The 22,196-nt window shown below is 29.0% G+C and overlaps 1 protein-coding gene across 2 annotated transcripts in view; it reads left to right on the forward strand.

Moving 5' to 3' along the window:
* Window positions 1-22,196, forward strand: part of LOC122270122 (meiosis-specific protein MEI4-like) — a 59,554-nt gene that overhangs the window by 29,558 nt on the left and 7,800 nt on the right. The window contains exons 3-4 of one of the 2 annotated variants that reach the window (XM_071181259.1): window positions 1,096-1,475; window positions 2,875-3,004. In XM_071181259.1, the coding sequence (XP_071037360.1) occupies window positions 1,096-1,475; window positions 2,875-3,004 (510 nt within the window). Of the gene's footprint in view, window positions 1-1,095; window positions 1,476-2,874; window positions 6,680-22,196 lie in introns of those variants that run through there. The other variant, XM_071181258.1, reaches the window with a different exon arrangement.

Consider the following 22,196-nt stretch of genomic DNA (forward strand, 5'->3'; position numbering starts at 1 on the left):
TGACCTAGAGTGTATTCGGAGCATCAAGAAGGAATAATCCTAGACAGTTGTAAATATTTCATTAGTGTTTCTGAAGAGTGACGTTAACATTACATTAGTTACATTACATTGAGTAAGATGGACATTGGGATGGTTCTCTCTCTCTCTGTTATTGTGTTAAATATTACTTTTCTCCTAAAATCGATGCACTAACGCACGAATTAATTTTTGTACTTTATAAAATTTTTCATAGTTTACTAAGTAAATAATGTAAAGTAATGTGGCCACAAATTCGGAAAAAAATCCGAAGAAATTGGAGTAATAAGATAAATTTGTCAATGGAAAAATTTAATTTGTTTCGAAACTATTTAAGGTGGAAAAAAATCGACATCTTTCGAGAGCTGGAAACAATTCACTCAAGAACATAAATGTGAAAAATTAAACAAAAAAAAACCGCTGTAGCTACTTTTCTAACTTATAAAATACTTTCAAAATCTTAAATATAGAATCTCATCTATTCCTTTAAGATAGCCGTCGTGGATCAAGGGATAGAGTGCTCTCCACCCAAGGAACCGACCTTGGTACGAATCCCAGCATTGGCTGGTCAATACGAATATTACACCAGGCTCGCACCGACTACAGTACGGAGGAAGCATATCCTCAGTGTTGGATGGATCATGGGGTCGAGCCTCCTTGCTGTCAGAATAACCGTGGGTGGTTTTCCTGATTTTTCTCTCCATGTGACGCAGATGCTGTTTAGTTCAGTCAAAAAATGCTTAACGAAGGAGTTTCTCCCCATACTTGATACAGGAGTTTCTTTATCTTCTGGATTGGGTTCAAAATTACAAGGCTACGTTACTTAGTTATTTGAATCGGTAGTCATAAACTCAAAATTTGGTAGGCTGTTGAATAATGGTTGCAATATTTTTGTAAATCTTAATCTCTGAAATATATACATTTTAAACTTTCTTCCACATTATTTCAAGGGCTGAGTTTTCACGAAGTCCTACTAAATTCATAAATTTCTTGTTTGAACTTAAAGTTATTATTTATACAATAAAATGCAAATCATGATGGGAGCTGTCCATTAAAAAACTATTTTGTGATTTTCTTTAGGTAGTAACATTTTTGATGTTCCTGATACGGCTGATCCAGACATCGTTTCATATTCCATGGAATCTAAGATAAGGAATAACATGCAGTTTGTAAGTAACTTCATAATGTTGAATTCTTCAGCTGCATGTCAAAGTTTATGTAATGAAGATGTCGAAGTTTCAAGCGATGTTATTTTGAAGTCAGTAACTAATTTACTTGAAATGCTGAAAAATGAAGAGAGTTTCAAATTGGACGGAAATTTTGCAAAGCGTGCCATTACGAACATCCACAGACTTCTGACGATTCACCAGGAAGGATTTAGCGATGCAATTACTAAGATGTGCCTGTCTTTTGTTGATGATTTATTACTTGATATTTATCAGACCACCGAAATCAATAAGGTGTGCTTTAAATTGTTTTAATATAATTAATAATTTTGTATTATTTTTATAGGGTATAAATATAAAAGCGTTACTTGTTAACAGTCACTTCTGCGAACAATAATTAATACTATAGTTTTAAGTATTAACCACTGTACTCGGATATATAGTTAAGGAATATTCAAAATTTGTTGATCATTAGCTAGTTTTTAAACTGTTAGTCACATTTATGAGTATGAAACAAAAGTTAGAATTGCCCTTTCGAACTTAAAAAATTACTTATTTTAGAATAATATTTTAAAATAATACATTCCAAATATGTTCAATAATGTTTATATCTGAGAGTGGATCCAAGAGCACTCTTCTGAATTTAGACACTTCCGCTGGCCACCAAAATCCCCGGGATTCATGGTGTCAGTTATCTCCAGCGCTACTTCACACATTGATCGAATCCATGCCACGTCGTGTTTCGGCACTTCTGCGTACTCGCGGGGGCCCTACACGATATTAGGCAGGTATACCAGTTTTTTTTTGGCTCTTCAGTGTATATAATACATATATATATATATANNNTACTTATATATATATATATATATATTTAAATGCTACTTCGCTTTGCCATTTAGATATCTTTAAATTTAGGAAACATAACTCATTATTTTTGCTTTTCCTGAACTCATTTTTTATTTTAATACTTCTTACCTTTTAAATATTTCTTCTCAAGATCTTTAATTTGGAATAAAAAGCGATCATCGTATTAATAACCTTTTTACACTTTTATGTATCTCACACTTACTTCAAAATTATTTATTTGGTTTTCTAAAGTTTTTATCTTCGGTTTTTTTGTAAAGAATTTTCACAATTCCTAAGTGAATGCGAATATTATTCAGGGCAGTCTGAATTGCTTTGAAAGTTAACACTTAGCTTAGGCCCAATATCGATATCGAGTGTTGTTTTTTTTTCTTTTTTAATTCCTTGAGGAGTCGTTTAACCACCGTGATAGTGAATTTGCATTGAGGGAAAAGGAGATAAAACTAAACAAATTAGTTTTTAGACCAATGAGGTGATGATTTTTTGGATAATTTTTTATTCTGAATCGATTGAAATTAAAACCAATTCCATTGAATAAATATTTTACAATTTATGTTGTTTTCTTATGAGAAAAAGTGCAATCTGTTACTTTTACCGCGTCTAATGCTCCTGTTTTGGAAAGTAAGGCTATTAATTCTTAAGAATATTTTTCCTCTAAATTGTATGAAATATAAACCCAGTTGTATGAAAAATAAATCAAATTATTTTGATGCTAAAAAGGCTTCATGTATGGAAATACGAAGGAAAAATTATTTTTCGATGCACAAAACCGTTATACCTTTTTTTCAAACCATTAGTTTCATAAATTCAAAGAGTTTTCCTTTTACAGGCAAATGAACAGCACCATCGAAGCACTTTGATTCAGATTGTCGCAAAACATCGGAGTTTGACAATATCAGTTCTTTGCAGGCTTCTTCGAGAAATAACTGTGTATTCTGATATTTTAGAAAACATAATAGGTAAGGAAAACGATAATTTTTTGCCAAGTTTAAACGCTGAAAATTCATATTTTGTTCTGCAATCAGCAGAAGGAGTAATGGGTATTTTAAAAAAGCAGAATAGCTCAATAAATGTCTTAAAAATTCCAGATGCCTTGCTTACAGAGTGGCAAATCACTACTGAAAAATCTTTGGATGGGCTGGGAATGCATTTTCCAACATTTTCAATTTATACTTGGCATATTAAATCATTGTTAGAATCCATTATTTGCTGCGGTTTTGAAATAAATTAAAATATGCTGTTAGAATATTGCAAAGAACAATTATTGTAATATATATAATTTAGTTTAGAACTTCATTTGAATTTGCTTTTGTTTCACTTGGTGCATTATACATTTGGTAGAACTTATATTTAATTTTATAACCGTTATAAATGTTTACAAATGAAAAATCATAAGGTCTTATAAAGTTATTTTATATATATCTGAAACGCAATCTTCAATACATTATATTATAACCTTTGAATGTGTTTTGTTTATGTTCTTACTTTTGCAAGATAAAATGTTGCTGTTTATGCTCCAGACTTCCAGTTCTATGAATACACTTTGGTATTCTGTTCATGCATTAGACCGTTGTTATATCTATTATTAGTTGAGACCTTAAAAGTAACTAAATGATTCTCTTGAAATATTTCAATAAATTCTGGAATGCTTCATTTAGGAGATCTGTAAAAAATTGCCCTTCTATTATTAACGCCAATAATGCTTAATTAATTTTGGTAATAGGTAACAATTCAAATATTAAAATAAACTATGAACTAAATAAAAAAATTAATGGAGAAAAGGTACTTATTCATTTAGGTGACCCGTAAAAAAATCGCCTTTCTATTAAAAACGCCACTGATGCATAATTAATTTTGGTAATAGGTAACTATTGAAAAAAATAATAAGCCGAAATGTACTAAAAAGATTATTGAAGAAATGGTATTAATCTATTTGAAAGAAGCGTTAAAAATCACCATTCTGTTTTTATGCTAATGATGCTTAATTTTGTTAAAAGGTGCGTATTAAAATAAAAAAATGAGCTGAATGAATGATAGACAAAATTAAAATAAAATTTAAAGTATTTGTCTGTCAAAAATAACTGATGTGTGACCCTTTTGTTTCAAGCAAAACATGTAATAAAGTAGTTTCAAACATTTTCTAGTATTCCACTATCAATAATTTCAAATGCTGAACAATTGTGTTCTTGTTCAACATTTTTGATATTCATGGTTCATTGGAAGAAATGTTGGGCACCTAACTCAAATCGAAACCACATGCAGTAAGCTCTAGGAATCTTGGTAGTCAAGTGGTTAATGGTAAATCACTAAACACTACAGGCACTGTTAATGAACTACTGAAGATGAAAGAAACAGAACCGAAATGCATTTGTGCAGTATTAGAAATCATTGAAAGTGGGAAAGTACAAAACACACAGAACAAACTAGGTTACCAATTAGATATTTAACATAAAAGAAGAGTCATATTTGGAATTGACACTGAGAAAAACCGCATACATCTGCTTCTAATTTTTAAATCCATTATTGTAATATGTATAATAATTTGAAAAAATATAAATAGTGAAAGTCTGGTTTATTTGTTTTAACCCAGTATGAAAATATAAAACTAAGTTTAACACACACAATTACAATATTTTTTTAAAAGTTAAAATAGTGATACTTTTTGTTTAAAAAATCATCAACACATCAATAAAATTAGTAAATTAAGTAACAGTTTATTCTAAAGTCAATGCTCAATATAATTACTCTAGTGAACTAACCAAAAATGGACATTATAATGTATTTAGAATCTATTTGAAATGTTTATTTTTGCACTAGAAAGACTGAACATTGCTATCTACCTAGAAAGCTTGAAAGGGCAAGTTTTACCTTTCACAGATCAATTAGATCAATTAGGCATTTAAAATCTTAAAATATAATCTCAATTAGGTGAATAAAAAACATATTATAGACTTAATCATCGAAATTTCATGGTAATTTGTTAGATTTAGTTAACGAAAACACTGGCTTTCAATTAGACATATATATTAATTTTTTATGCAGGTTGAGTTTTCTTTTCTCCATAAATAATAATTATAGATATGTTTAAAAAAATTTATTTTTTTAATGAAACTGAGATACCTTATCTATACCAAGGGTTACCCTGTACCCAAAATTATCTACCTACCAAAGTAACTAAGATTCCACACTGGCTCCTCCCCTCATACTAGGTATAAGGTTCTACATACTTTTCTATAAGGTTAAGACGTAAGTAAGTAAATTAATACTTAAATTGGATCAAATTATGAAAGTCAGAAATACTGAACCCTTTCAGTAAGTTATTTCTCGAATTATAGAACAACAATAAACGAAAGAGGCCTGATATGCCCTATCCGTCTTCTTACTGTTAATATGCTCTGTTTGTATTTGATACACAAAATCCTTGGTAGATCCTGCTATTGAGTGTATTAATGAAAGAAATTGAATTTCACATATGAAATATGACTGCGAATCAAAAGATTCATTGTCGTATTTTTTTCGAAAATAATAACACTCCTTTCACGGTTAATAATAATAATAATAATAATAATAATAATAATAAACAAAACATAAATGGGTAAACCCAATAAATATAATTAAGCTACACATTCAGACCAAAAAAAATCAAACTAAAACCTCAGAAAAAAATAATAATTTGACTGTTACTCTTCTTGTAAGGCCTAACTCTTTATTCTCCCCCTTGATACCTTTCTAATCAAATTTGCTAAAATACAATCTTTCGCAAAGAACTTAGTGTCTATTTACATTACCGCTCAAAACTCCAATTTAAAGGTGATTTCCTGATATATATATTATTTTAATTGCAGTTATAAGGTTTGAAGTAATAATATTTTTATAAGGTTTAAGGTAGCAGTATATCTTTTTGAGTTTTTTTTCTTAGAGGGTTTTAAGTATATAAATTTAGCGTAATAGTTTAATTTTAATAAGTTAATTGATTTTTAACCTGGTAAGTTCAGGGTCTAGTTAGGGTTAGAGATAATGGATGGATGTCTTGCTAAGGTCGAGTGGGAAAAAATATTGTTTGTAACTTGCCACTCCAGCCAAAACCATATTCCTGATGCCTTTTGAGGAGTAAAGGATGGGGGGGGTTATGCGCTGGCATTGTATTTCCAATAATAGTCATATCATACTTATAATATTCATACCAAGGTTCTAATGTATAACTGTTTTTTTCTTCAATAATGCTTGTAATCCTTTTTTTTTCTTCTTCAATGTGTCTACTTTATATTTAAGGAATTCTATTATTTATTGTTGTATTGAAAGAAACTGAATTTTAATTTTGAAATAGGCATTTAAATATATTGAATTAATTTTGAATAAGTAAAGAATTGGTAAGTTTTTACATCTATTGAGAGCATTTCTCTTTCAATATATTCTGTTCACATTTGGTATATTCAGTTCTTAGTACATTCTTCTATTAGTTGTGGTGTTATGAAAAAAATTTATATGCATTATTAACATGATAATGTTTTAGAACAAACGTTTTGGATATAATTTGGAATAATTTATTTCAAGTCGTCCATTTATGTTCAATTATCTATTTTTTTTTGTTCTGGTATATAAATAAATAAATTAGCATAATAAGTCTAATTATATCAATGAACTCTATCATTATGTTTAAATATGCTTGAAATGCAATTTTTCAAAATGCACTTTTTTGCAAAGCACATTAAACCATTTTTATATCTAAATAATATAAGTAGCATTGAAATAAATTAAAATATACTCTTGAACTGTGAAAATGAATTTCATTTTGCAAATTTATAATTTAAAACTAACGTTCCTTACGTTATTTTAAAATCCTTACAATTTAATTATAATAAATATTACGAAATGTAAAATAAAAGTTTTTTACTCAATATATTGGTGACTGGGTGATTCTCACCTTTTACTCTAATTTTTCCATAACTGCACAGAATTTTTTTTTGTCATTGAATTTATTGGTTACTTTATTTTTTATCATTGAAGTTTATTAACTAATTAATTCCCTTACTGCTATCTTTTAAAAATAGGATTTATCAGGTTTTAACAAATATATATAAATTTAAAAATGTTTATTGAGTTTCAGAGAGTTATTTTCACGGCATGTCAGCTACGATATTTTTATTAATTAATTGCTGTAGAACTAGATACACATTTTTCTCTGTCAAATTGTTTTGCTTCTAAATTATATTAAAAGAATTTTTGGAATATTAGAACAAGGTATTATTTAATAATATTTCGCCGAAATAAATTTCTCAATTAATACTTTTTAATACTTTGCATGTCATACAGAAACGGGCCACTTATTTTTATTTCTCTATAACCGACATCAATTGCATTTAGCGTTAATTACTTTTGTTTAAATGAATGTTTGGTAAGAAATTTCGTTAAAATAAATCTTCCAGTAAGAACAGAAAAGACAGTTTGAGACTTTCAAAAATATTTTAAAAGGGGACTGAGAAAGATGCATGAGCAAAACTACCAGAATATGGTTAAGTTTACTTTGTTTCTGAGTCTATGGGAGCATCAAAAAAATTGAAAAATTTTACCTATGTGCTTTGGGCAATGATTTTGATTAAATTTATCAAAAAATATCGTTAAAATATGTTATAAAATTTAGTATATGTGGCTAAATTTGATGATTTTATTATGATTTCTTAGAGCATGACATGAAGACCATATATTCGATTAAATTTAGCTCTATATTTCCTCTTTTCAGTTTTAATTTTTTTACTTAATGTTTGTTAAGAAGGACTAAAAATTTTTTTCCGTCATTCCATTACCATATGAATGAAAAACTTACCAAATGAATGGCTTATAAATGCCAGATATTTTGGCTTTACTGCCAGAATTAAGTATATTTTACCAAAAATAATATTACCATACAATAAGGTAATGTTACCACATTTTTTCCCAGCCAGTAATTTTTATGTGTTGTCATTTTTGGGTTTTCTTTCAATCATTAATAGTATAAACTACACTATTTTTATTAATAGTATAAACTCAAAAATTTACTCTTGGAAGTTAATGAAACTAACAAACATTATGGTGTACATAATAATGCGAAAAATAACATAAAAAGTATTAACAAGACAATTAAGGTGTTACAGAAATTAGTATACATATGAAATGAATAAATCAGATGCGTCAGTTTGGAATAGAAAAAGTATGATCAGAATGGAGTATGATCAGATTTAGCTGCCCTACGGCCCATATAAAGCGATAGGTAATCCTTCAAATTATGTGGTCTACCAGTTCTGTTTCTTGAAAAACAGTTGCAAGTGTGGCAAGGGTCTGAAGAAGAGGATTGAGAGCAGCTAAACATCTTTTTAAAACTATTCAAACATGCTCGAAATTAATCAAGTCAAGTGATTGAGCTGGTGATTTTCCTCTCCATGCACCGCAAATGCGGTTTAGTTCCATCAAAAAAGTCTTCCGCGAAGGCAAATTTCTCCCAATACTTGATTCAGGAGTTCCCTTGTCTTCTGGATCGGGGTACAAAATAACAAGGCAACGAAGCTGAACGAAGCTAGTATTCGTAAGTTCAAAACTGGGACGGTTTTAAATCTTCCGGTGGCTGCTGTTAGAGAGAATATGAACTGGCTCTGAGTTATTGCAAGTTCGTATTCTTATTTGGCAACTTATTCAAATTTCATCGGGGTTGGCTTATTTTCGGGAGAGTTATTGCTATTTTGTAATTTTTCCTTTATTTATAATAACCAGTGAATATTATTCAGTCAAAGCTCTTACAAAAAAATTCGTTGTTAATAACACAAAATAAAAGTGTTTGACTTGAAAATAGAAAAACATGGAATTTAAAGTTATAAAATGTCATTATCCTGGCTGTCATTTCTCTGCCACTTGAATGCCAGAAAATATTTGCAAACTGAATAGTGTTATAAATCTCCCTGATATTAAGCATTAATTAGATTAATGATCCTTTAAAAAAATAATATTTTCACTTGTTTTTTTTCCAAGGTGCCACATTTTCCGAGAACTAATTCCGAGAATTTAGCATTTTTTAAGAATTTAGCATAATACACAGATTGTACTAAAATTTTTTAATAAAAATTTCAGAGCATTGAAAGGGATTAATGCTATAAAGCAAAACTTATAAAATAATAAGACATGCAAAATATATAGAAAAGTTTATTTAACATAGTTGATTGTTGTCTGCATATAGACGCATTACATGGCAGTTTTAATTATAAATTTTTTCCCCGATTCTATCAGGTAAAAAGGCACTTATTTAGATTTGTAAAGCTATTAAATTCTTTAAGAAAATGCGCTAGTAGACACGAGACTATTTTTTTATGATTCTTTCTCTTTTTTTTAAATTTAATATTTAGCATTTGTGTTTTTTTTTCTTGCTCTAATAAAGCTCTTCATTTTTTGTACGGTTCCCAGTGCATTATTGCAAGTTGAATAAAACAAATATCATTTTCATTTTTGAACAAGAATATCCTAATTATTAATAGCTTTATAAATATATTTTTGTGCCTACCTTTCATTAAATATATATATCCACACACACTTTTTTGAAACTGTTTTGAATGAAATGAAATAAAACTGAAAAGAAGACATTTTTATTCTCGCAAACTAAAAAAAGAAAAAAAGAAAAAGAAAAATCATAAATAAATAAAGTCATATTCTCTTAAATAAGCACTGTTATCAAAAATGCAATAAAACTCTTTGTGAGCATTACTAAATACTTTTATATGGGAAGACGAAATACTTTTCCTAAGAGAAAGAACATACTGCATTTTCATATTCTTTCTAATGAATATTCAAAGAACGTGCAAGACAAAAGCATGGACGAAGAAGTATCCTTAAACTGCTTTATTTACTAATTATATTTCGTGTTTCTTCCGCCACCGCAGAATCCCGCAGATTTCTTCTGCCATCAAATGGAGGTTTAACTTTGATGAAATCCTGGATAGTAGGAATAATACGAAGCGCCTTAGAGATTTTGTTCTGTAATTATATGAGAGCGATAGGAATGTGCAGAACACGAATATATTTAATGCTCTTTTCTGATTTAGCATATTAGATTTAGAGAAAACTTCTAGGAAATTACGTGAGGGGACGTGCACTGAGCAATGGAATGAGCGCGTATAATTAATTCAAGTAAACAAAAATGGATTATGAATTCGTGATAAATGAAATGTTAGAATTGGAGTTGTGCTTTAAACCAAATAAATAGTGTGATATATGCGGATATAAAATAAAAAAGGTTGAGCCAAAATATGCTGTTAAGCTGAAATATTTAAAAAAAACCAATGACATATAAAAAAAAACAAATTTAATATTCATGTCTCATTATTATACACTATTAAAAAAATGTCTCGGAAAAAAGGTTAAAGAATAATTTATTTAGTTTGCTCCTCTTGCAAAGATAAAATTTTGTTGTTGTTGTAGTTTCTAATGCTACTTGCCACACTAGCAAGCCTGTTTGGTGAAACCGAGCAAATTTAAGGCAGAGGGTGCGTTTCTTGTTTTTCAGTGGAGCCATCTACGGCTAAGAATTCGTCTTCAACCACACACACGTCACACCCGTTTATAGGGCGGACCCATTCATACATCCACTCATTCATCCACAGATTGTAATTCTTGACCTGGATCAGAGAACGATCGATCTCCAATCCAGTACCCCCAGAGGTATTGATTTATTATGGGAACATGATGGACTTTGCGACTCGACAGATTTAACGCGCATTAGTCACCGGTCGGCAGAGTTCGAACCCACGAACTCTCTGACATGCGCCCGCTGCCCTACTGACCAGGCTATCCCGGCCAGATAAAATTTTTAAAATACGTAGTAGGTATCCCAATTACATGATCTACAGGCTTTTAATTTCGGATTGTTAATTTTTCAACGATTCATTAAAACTGAGACATAATATTATGTATGAAATAAGATATCGAATAATGGAAAGGATAATTTTCAAATATTGACCATTGACCTTTATGTATGAAAGTGGTTTAATATCATTGTACTATCGGAGATTCGTGGCATTGGTGTTGTTAGCATAAGTCTAAGACTTCAAAACCTTTCCAAAAAGAAAGTGTCCAACAGTTTTAAATACCATGATCTGAGCTGACAATTTTCATCACCAAAAAGAGAAATTAAATGACTTGAAAATGTGGATGACAGTGTTATAAATATTGTCTAATTAAATAAGTTTTTTTTTCTTCAAAAAAGTAATTTTTATTTAATGTTTTTTTCCTCATCTGTGCTTATTCTTTTGCACATGCTTTACCCCACTATTTCAAAGATCTTTTTTTATCGATATAAATGATATATTTTTTTCCCTTTCTTCATTTACTTAAGAATGCAGTTTTCTAATTCTAGCTAAATCAATAATTATAAAAGTTTTTTAACGCCTTAAACTGTAATTATTTAACCTGGATGAACATGCTTTTTAACCACGTAAAAACACAAAGTTATACTTTCGAATAAAAAAAAAGTTTTTTTCAGGTCATTTAACATCGCAGCCATAAATCTAATAGCCTGTCTTGCTAAAAGTTTATGTAAGTAAATCCAGAAAATGGAAGTCCTAATTACTTATATAGTTATGCAAGCGTAAAGTTGTTCAGTGAGTTTCACAAAGCGTAACTAATTCAATTTTTTGCTACATTTGGGCAATTTTCTTCTTTAGTTTTTCTTAAAAACAAATATTTTTGCTTTTATGATCTCTGTAGAAGTTCTAGAAATCTCGAGTGGTTTGAAAAAGTTAAGTAAATTCCTTGTATAAAGAAAGTATTCTGATTACTCTAAGCGAAAATTAAAAAAAAAATAAGTACAGACAAAATTAAAAACGGCTCCAGCTAAATGCTTTCAATATAGTAATAAGATTTTTCAAATTTTAGTTTAAATCTTGATTTTTACTGTGGGATACTAATCATTGACAGCTAAAAAAATATCAATAGAATTATGTAAGAAATAAATAACAAAACTAAAAAAACTTGTGAGCACTATTACGGTTTTGCAATGTTTCCTACTTTCAGTGTTTAATAATTCGAAATTAAACTACGGTAGAAATTACCGACACTTCTTACCGTAAAATCCACCTTTTCCGAAACATGTTACGAAACAAAAAAAAGTAATCTGATATACCGTAATTTTTACAGTAATAGTATTTGGAGTGATTCGGAGATTTTTTAGTAAATGTTACTGTAAAAATTACGCATATTTTACAGTAAAAATGGATTTTACGGTAAAATAAATATTGCGGATGATGCACATAAAGTGCGGTATTTTTTTACAGTTATTTGATCTGAAAATTTTTACAATGAAGGAACTGTAATAAAGGTCAAGTTAATGATGAAATTTAGAAAATATGGTAAAAAATTTTTTAATGATTTTTCTGTTAGTATTTTGAGACCCATAGAACAATAGAAAACTTTTAAAGTAACTCAAATAAAAACAAAATTAAAATATAAAAGGAATTGAACAATTTTTAAAATATAATACACAATTTAAGTTGACTATAAGAGATCTTTTTAAATTGTTTTAATATACTATTCAACTGATTTAGGATATTGTTCAATTGCTTAGCTTTGGGCATGAACAATTAATTAGAATAACATAAGATAGATTACACATTATAAATCATCCTTGTAGAATGACTTTTTCTGAATTTTTTTTAATGATCCTTAAATATTAATGTTTGCGAAAAAACTTTATTTGAAAGAAGATGAGAATTTTTCGCAAAAAGCTTTAGATTCACGCATGAATATTTAATTTCATAGTTTCTAAGCGGATAAGTTATGGCGAAATTTGCCTACTCACATTTTTGACTGACGGTTTTGAAAATACATTTCTTTTTAGAAGCAGTATATGTGTGATTCTTTAAAAAGTGTCAAACTCAAGAAGGGTAAAAAATGATTTACTAAAGTATTTTTTTAAATAATTTCATAAACTTTACATATATTTGATGAAGCAAAAATTTATTATTTTAATTTGGTGAAGGGAAAGTGTAACTACTGTGCTTTTTTAGAATTTCTTAATTGTTTGTTGAAAATTTATTTCAAAATATAATTAAATAATATATAAACCTTCTGCTGTACAAAATATTAAAATATAAATATTTATTTTTATGACAATCTCAATTAGTACAGCAAAATTTTCCGACGAAACTGTATATTTTATTGCAATTTATTACCTTTATTCAACAAAAAAGTTTTATTAACTAAATTTATTCATGATTCATAAATTACAACTAGCATTTTAGTCAAATAAATTTTTAAAAAATATAACTTTTATGAATTCAAGATACATATAAAAAATATTTCTTTGATGATTACGGGCTTTGATGATTACAACTGGTACGCACGGGAGTTACCAAGAAAAAAATCGAATCAACTATTGAAACATAACAATTAAAATACAAAAAGTCAATTAAAATATCATTAAAACACAACTAGGATCAATTAACAAACATAAAACTTTATAATTTAGTAAAGATTATTATAATAGAGTGTAGTATAGAGTGTAGTAGAATATTATAATAGAGTGTACTCTACTACTTCGTGCCCCAAATCATCGTAAAAAATTTAACGTTTACGTTTTAAGTTTTCATTGTATCACTGCACTGTTTGAAATTTCACAAAAAATGGCTACATAACAATTTATTTAATTGTTATTTTACCATATTCAAACAAAACAGTCAAATAAACATGAATGTATTCAAACTTTTAACTGGGACAAATACTGTTTATTAACTGATTTCAACTAAAACGGTTAAACAGCCACAATTTTAACACACCAACTAAATCCACCTTAGTGAAATCACTTAGTTGCTAGCAGTACATCTTATAAACGAGAGGGCTAATCTGTTAATCTCATGTCCCACAGAACAGGGTTTCGTGTTCCAAATTTGACACCATAATATTTCCCCCCTTTCCTTCAAAACATGAAAAGATTCAGTGACATGCATTCCTCGATTTGGGATCCTAGGCTATTAGAATACGATACTCTCGTTCACGCATAGATGGCAGCACCATAAAATAACTGATATATGTCCACTTAAATTTCTTTTTTATGGTTTTAAAACCATGCTAGTTAATAAATAGTAAAAAAGCTATAAAAGTAAAAAATATACTTTACTGCAAACTTAATGGTTAATTGGATGGACAGACTGCTGCCGTTTATTTTACCATAACTTAGAATGAAAATTCTATCAAAGTACTTACAAGGACACACTTTACAGAAGAAAAAAAATAATAAAGCTTTTTTCATTGTTTCTTTGATGCGATTTCATATTTAAAAAGCAAAGTGTAGGGGAGAGTGGGATCAATTGTAACATTTTTTACTTAACTATTTTTAACTAACAAAAAATCCAACATATTATTAGTACTAATTGACAGACGAGTAAAGTAGACTATCTGCTGCTACTAGAAAAAAAAATACCTTATTTTAAATGTTATTATATCAGTAATTAACAATTTTTGACAGTCGTGCACTTGTTACAATTGTCCCCACTTACGGGGTCAATTGTAACAGTTCATAAATTCAACTAAAACATAGTTAATTGTACATATTATCATAGTTGTGATATATATTTTTTATTGATCAAAATAGTAGTGATATTTTAGGAGTAAAAATAATAATGAGCAGAGACCTTTTAACTTTAAGGGGTTAAAAATTTTAATTTATGCTGTGAAAGGTGACAAATAAAATAATGCACATGCAACATAATATAAATGATATAGAAAACTATTGGGGGTTCTTAAAGAGTTAAGTAAGGGTTTGTAAACATAAGATTATTTATTTTCAGCTGTTACATTCGTCCCTTTACTTATTGTTACAATCGTCCCCAAGACGCCATTTCAGCTTCATTTGTTTAAAACAATGCTAGTTAATTAACAAAACTAATCTTTTTTTTTTGAAATGTTAATTAAGGTGTCCACTTACATATTCGGTTAATAATTTTTATTTGTTTAAACAAAATTACTTTGTTACAATATAATATTCTAATACCAAAAAAAGTACTTAGGTAGCATGAAAATATCCTTTGTGGTGTAAATCTTTCAAAAGTACATAAAAATGGTTGCCAGCAGGGGTGTACATGTAGATTTATTAAATACACCTTGTGCGCCACCTAGGAACCACATCTAGAACCCGACACTCGAAATTTTTGCTCTGTTACAATTGTACCCTGTTACAATTGACCCCACTCTCCCCTACAGTAGGATTTGAAACAATGAAGCGAGAAAATAATTTTTATCACAAAAAATGCAAAGTTCCATGGTGCGAATGCTTCTAATTATAATTATAAGTGACCGTAAAATCACTATTTACCAGGACAAATTTCAGAAACACAGTAAACGATATCATTTTAAAGTGTGACGCTTGTAGAATATATTAATCTCAAGAAATGCAAATTTTCACGGTTGAAAGCATTTTTAATATTGTATTTCATTTGCCAATATTAATACTACATATCTTTTTCAGTATTATTTGTCAATATTAACACTACGAGTACATATACATTTTCTTGAGAAAAAAATTTGTTTGCTACTTTCATTAAAATTTACAATTTAGAAGTAGAGTCAGTTTAAATTACTATTTTGTGACACAAAGTGTAACTATTTATTTCAAAAAGCTGAACGCTTTGCGATGTGCAAATATTCTTAATATATTTTTTCAGTGTCACGTGTATCATTACATAATAAAATACTTTTTCTCAAATATCGCACTCAATTTTTATTGCCATTTTTAAATAAAAATACATTTCAGAAAGAAAAAAAATATGTGAAGCAGTCTGGTTTCTTAGGACAAGCGCCTTATCTGGGCGTCAGAGGAAAGTTGGCGTAGAGCTGACTCCAAAAAAATACTTTTTTGTTAGCTCAGCGTGAGCAGTCGGTCAAACGCAGACATTATCTCTCATTGCGCATGCGTTAATAACGTAAACAAATATTTATTTTGAATTTGTATTGATTTTGTTATTGTCGACCAGTGTTTTAGAGAACAAATAATGACTTTGTCCAAGAAAAAACACATTATAGCTGAGCTAAATGAAGAGTGCTATGTTTAATGAAGAAGCTATGTTTAATGTCAAAATCAACATCTTGGCTGACTTTTATGTGCTGTTGGATGTTGTCCGCCATTGCTTCTGTGGTTAACGTCACGCCGTAATCCAACTGCAGTTGAGTTGAACGGCAATTGTAGTTCAAGATGAGCGTTCGATGACGTATACTATCAAACTCACAAATGGACCAATCAGAGGTTAGCGCTGATTTCCAGCTGACGGCGTCCTGTCCTAAGAAACCAGGCCTTTTAACCAAAAATATATAAGGTTTGGCTATGGAAATACTTTGAAATTTCTTGTTGATATGGATACAAAATTATTTTTGTAAAAAAAAAAAAAAGAACTTTTCATTTAAACATATATTACACAGAGAAAAAAAATTCAGATTTACCGTAAAATAAGATGACATTTCTGGTAGAATTAAAAAACATACAGCTGGTACTAAAAATTAACGGACACAGTATTTGAACGATTCATTTCGTAATCTTTTCGTTCATATGGTGACCGTTTACCGGAAATTCAGTTTTTCAAAATTACGGTACTTATTACCACATATTTAGTAAAAGAATACAAATAGGAAAAATAAATTTAACTGAATAAATGGTTTTCAAACCGTGCACTACGGTATCATGATAAAATTATCAAAATTTTATTACATATTATATATTATTACGTTGACCTTCGCTTCGGACTTTTAAAAGTAACATATTGTCTAATTACATTAATACAATTACACACGGAGAAAAAAATCTTGTCAAATTACCATACTTGTATACAAATGACATTTCTGGCAAAAAAATAAACGAACATAATTTTGATTCTGATAATAAAACTAAAATATACAATCTCTCATTTATTAACAGTACACAGTAACTGTTCACTCATTCCTGTACCAGTTTACCGAAAATTCTAGTTTTAATAATTATAGTTCATATTACCACAAATTTATTAAAAATAACAAACTGAAAAGTTCCCCAACAAATGGATTTATTTATATTTTAAGTTATGATAAAATTGCCAAATTTTATTCCATTAACTGCCAACAGCATAGGGACAGAAACACATTATATTTTACTACATTTTGATAGTTTTGACTGCATTTTTCTTCAGTGCAGAATAAGTATGCATCAATACATTATGGTTAATGAGTTGGTTATAAGATTAACGTGTTTAAAATTCAGCATCTAATTTTCTATAACTTAAATTATCTAAATTTACTGTATTAGAGTTTTATTTATATTCCTCTAAACATTCCTTTTTCTTTTAATTTTCTCCCTTTACGTATAAACAATTTAAAAAAATATATATTTTAAACTATCAGCAAAAACTTCTTCTGCAGTTTTAAATTTTATCTACTACTAGAAGAGAAGCTAATAGAAGTGCATTAAAATTCAAGTGAAGATAATAAAAATGAAAAGACAATGAACAAAAAAAGCTAAGTGCCATAAAATTCCTTTTCTGAACTTATTAAAAAAAGAATTGTGAAGAACTTAACCCACTATTTTCAAATTACCCTAGAACAAAAGCAATTAACGGGAGCAAACAAAATCAACTCTAGGAAACAAAAATGACTCCATGCAAAATACTTTTTTTCAGATCACGGTCTTAAATTTTTAGAATTTTTTTTAGGAACATTAAGTTGTTATAAGTGAACTTCTTTATGGAACAACTGTTCTTCTTTCTTAGACTTTCCTTATCTTTTTTTTCTATTTCTGTAGAAGATACGGGAGGTAAGGTAATGCAGTGAATTGTTAGCTTAAATTTCATACAATTCTTTCTGAAAATATATTTTTTTTTAGGGTATTTCTTTTTTCTCCCTTTTTTTTTTCATTGATGTTCTAACATTTTCTTAAAGAATTCATTTAAGCTTTTGATTTAGAATTGGGCAAATATAATGGTTTTATTTTCTTTTAACATTTGTTTTAAAGTTGATATTTGACGAAATGCATAAATAATTGAAATGGTATTTTTTATTAAATTTTGACTTTTTACTGATATATAAACTGGCAAAATGGCGATATTCAACTTTATATGCTAACAAAAGGCATCCTTTCTTGTTTCTTTAAAGAATCGAATTCCAATTTTCTTGATTTCTCAAATTTCTTTTACTCTTATTTATTAAATTGTTTCAAAAATTTAAAGATAGAACAAATAAATTATATTTGCTGATAAAAAATAGGGACTGTAGGCTTAAAAAAATCAGTGGCTAATATGAAACTGTTTAATTTGTTTAAAGAAGTGTAAGATCGGAAAAAAATGCTTCGAACTTTAGGCAAATACCAAAAGCTTCTCGCAAAAAAATTGTATAGTTTCATTGGTCAAATGTATTTAAATCCTAATCAATTCGCTCGATAACTATGTTTTTTAAATAATAAAGTTTAAGACCGATATAAATTTTCGTAGTTTTAGTAGTAGTTTAAAATTTTTGTTTAGAAATTCAGTTGGTAGTGCAGATTGCATGGTATTAAAACTTTATCCCTAAAGCTAATCCATTATATTTATTTCTGGGTAATTTATTTCTAAAAAATATAGTTCATTTTACTTATTTAAATGAAGATTTTATTTAGTACATTTTATTTTGTTAAGGTAATTTTAATTAAATATATTTGCTGTACATAGATAAACAATTAGGGTGAACTGAAAAAAAGTATTTTAGGAATGTGTCTTTTTTATAATATTACACTGTTGTATGTTAACATCATCCTTGATTGGGAAAAAAATAAAATTAATAAATCTTTAATTCTTTAGATTACGCAAATTACAAAAATTTTATCAAAAGGCGAAGAAAAAGCATCAATTTGTATTATTTTTTCTTTGAAATGCAAATATTATATTTTGTTCTAAATATTGACATACTTTCTTTAAATACTCTTTCTTTATACATACTTAAAAGATATACATTCTAAAACAGTTGCTTGGTCAAGCATATGTCACAATATTTCACAAAATTAGTCAAAATTTGACTTTTGAGCTTTTTTTGATATATCTCAGAGTATTCTATTTATAGTCCAGTTTTACTACTTTAAAATAAACGTTCACTATGTATCTTTTTGCTTATAATGCAATTATAATTCACTGCATTAACAGCCCTCAAATCTGACAATCCGGAAGTTAAGATGGGCCAAAAAATTTATATTTTTGATGAGAGACATTCAATAGCAAGAAAAAATGCGTCTTTAGTTCACGTTTGACCTTCAAAGTTCGAGACAAATGTAATGAAAAAAGTCAAATTAAATTTTTTTTTATTGAAATACAAAAATAACGTTTTTTTCCAATGTCACTTTCCAATGTTGTTTTGATATCGTAAAATCTGTAAAGTTTTCAGAAATTAAGTCAAGCGTGTGATTTATTTAGGCTTTTTCCCCCATTGCAGTTTTTCTTATTTTATTTTTCAGTTTTACAATTTTTCAATGTATGTGCACTGTAGAGCTCTTCGCATAGTATCAACTTTAATTTGTCACATTAACAACCCAGAATTTGTTACGTGGGGGGTATCTGCACTCTGATCCCCCCCCCTTCTCTTCCCATCCACCATTTGCAATACATTTACAATAACAGTATGCTTTTAAGAATTTAAGAATAAGTTTCTGCTTTTCTATTAAAGTTTGAAGTTAAATGTATGACTCAATTTTGGAATTGATGATCGCGAGTATAACGTTGTTCCTACAAATCCAATGCAGCGTCTTCCCCAAATACCTTTTCAGCATATTCACTCACCAGTTGCACAACTATTTAAACAGCCTCTTTCATGAGAAATCTGAGAATTTAAATTTCGTCAGAAGTTTGATTTCTAGAAAAGACAATATGTTCTTATTGGTCACATTTCCCGTTGTTAGAAGTTGGAGAAAGTAAACACGTTGACCAAACAATAGACTCCTCATAGTTTGTAGCTTCAAAATTTAATATTGCCTCGTGCCTTCTGTAGGCAAATTCCCTAACGTATTGTCTGTAGTCTATTATCATTGCCAATAACAAGTTTTCGGAACTAGCAAAATAGGCATTTCTGAGAATCACTTGATCTGTGATTTTTAGAAGATCATCAGAGAAATGTCTTGTAGACTGTATGACTTTTAATAACTATGCAGATCCAAGTTTCACAGATTTTTTTTTTATATTGAACCATAATGGTGCATTAGTTTTACATGTATAACTTGCAAGCATCTTCATCTCCTTTGGCTTAGTTTGGGGAATATATAGCCGCAGTACACAGAAATCACTCGTTGACCAACATGAATGATTTAGAAAGCCTGTATATTCGACAACACAATGGTCGCATTTTCTTTCAGATCCCTGCGATTATCTTTCTTTTATGCACTGAGAAAATCCCATAAATACGTTTGGTCATTACTTAAGTCAGAATGACGTAAAAACTGTATACCTTACAATTCAAAATAAGTCCTAGACAGTAAAAATCCAATTATTAGATCAAGACATATTTAGGGTAGTCCATTTTTTAGAACACTGTACAATCGTTTAGTAAGTAAAAAAAAAATTTAAATTCAGCACTATGCTCGAACCTTTTTGTGATTTTGTTTCATTTTAGAACTTCTATGTTGGAAGTATTTTTGAAGGATAGTTTTTTTTAATTAATAGTTAAAAAAAAGCTTGTTTAAAACTCAAAGCGTTTAAGTAAATTATATGTAAACGCAGATTTACATTTGAAAAAAGACTAAAACGCCTGAAACTTAAATTGGAAAAAAAACTAAACACTGAAGCGTTTTTTCATTAAAAATTTTCAGACTTTTTTTCTATTACATTTTTCTTAAGGCTATAAGTTATTAAAAAGCATATTTTTTTGAAAGGATTTTTTTATTTTTTTCCCGTTTATTCTCTGGACACCTTCATACGCATGCAAATGACAAGTAAAGAAAAATGGATATGGTAAGTAGTTAGCTTAATTCCGTGCAATATTCCAGGAAAACATTTTATATGAATTTGAGAGTTATTTTTCCTTCTCTTCTTTCTTCTTGATAGCTTTAGAAATTTCTGAAAAATATCTTTTTGTAAATAGCTTGATTTTGCTTTTTGAAAAAAAATAGACTTTTGATTTTTAACTTTGATCGGGGCTTACATTTTTTTTTATCATTATTTAAAACTTTATTACATTTTCAAAGCATTATCACAGCATTTAAAATTGAGGAAAGTAAACTGAAATAAGTATCAGTTTTTCAAACAAGAATTCATTTTTAATTAAGAATTTTAGTTTACCAAATGGAAAATATTATAAAGAAAGTAGAAATCGCAATATTGCAATCTCTAGATGGCAATCACTAGCTTTAATGGGTATAAGTATAGAAATTGTACTTTTCCTATGTGAAAATCGTTGTTGTTGGTGTTGTAGTAGGCCATTGAGTCACTGGGGGTGCGATTGCTCTTATTTTCCAGTGACGCCATTTGTGGCTAAGAATTCGACTTCTGCCTCATCCATACGTCAAACCCGTTTATAGAGTGAACCATTCATACATCCATTCTTTCATTCACACATCGCAATTTTGACCTCAACAAGAGAATGATCAATCTCCAGTACCTCCAGCACCCAGTAACCCATCCAGTACCCCCAGAGGTGTAAGTTGTTATGGGAACATGGAGGACTTTGTGACCGACAGATTTAACGTGCACCAGTCATCATTTACTACACGGGGAGTCTTTAGCTGGCAGGATTTGAACTCCCGTTCACGCGACTAATAACTCTAACTCTAATTTAGGTAATTTACTGTACGGATTAGGTTTTTTTAAAAAAAAGGTGAGTATTACAATTTGCCACTTTAACTACAGCAATGAGAGCAGAGCTATAATTTTTCATCGTTTTTATCGCCATTTTTGAGAGCTCTGAACTCAATGGGATGCCTGCAAGTGACGCAATTTAAATACCTTGATCCTGATCGGCATTTGTTTACGTGAACAACTGTTCTCTCCATTCTATTTCAAGCAAGACAAGCCCGTCATGTATCGAATTCTCTTAAGTGACATATTCTATATTCTTTCACGAAGATTCCTTCATAAAATTTTCACTTCCTTTACTATGATGTTACTTAACACAAGGACAGGCCTGAAGTCATGTGGAACATAAATAAACAAATTATGCGTTGCAATTACT

This window comes from Parasteatoda tepidariorum, chromosome 5 (assembly GCF_043381705.1).
Source record: "Parasteatoda tepidariorum isolate YZ-2023 chromosome 5, CAS_Ptep_4.0, whole genome shotgun sequence".
Taxonomy (NCBI): domain Eukaryota; kingdom Metazoa; phylum Arthropoda; class Arachnida; order Araneae; family Theridiidae; genus Parasteatoda; species Parasteatoda tepidariorum.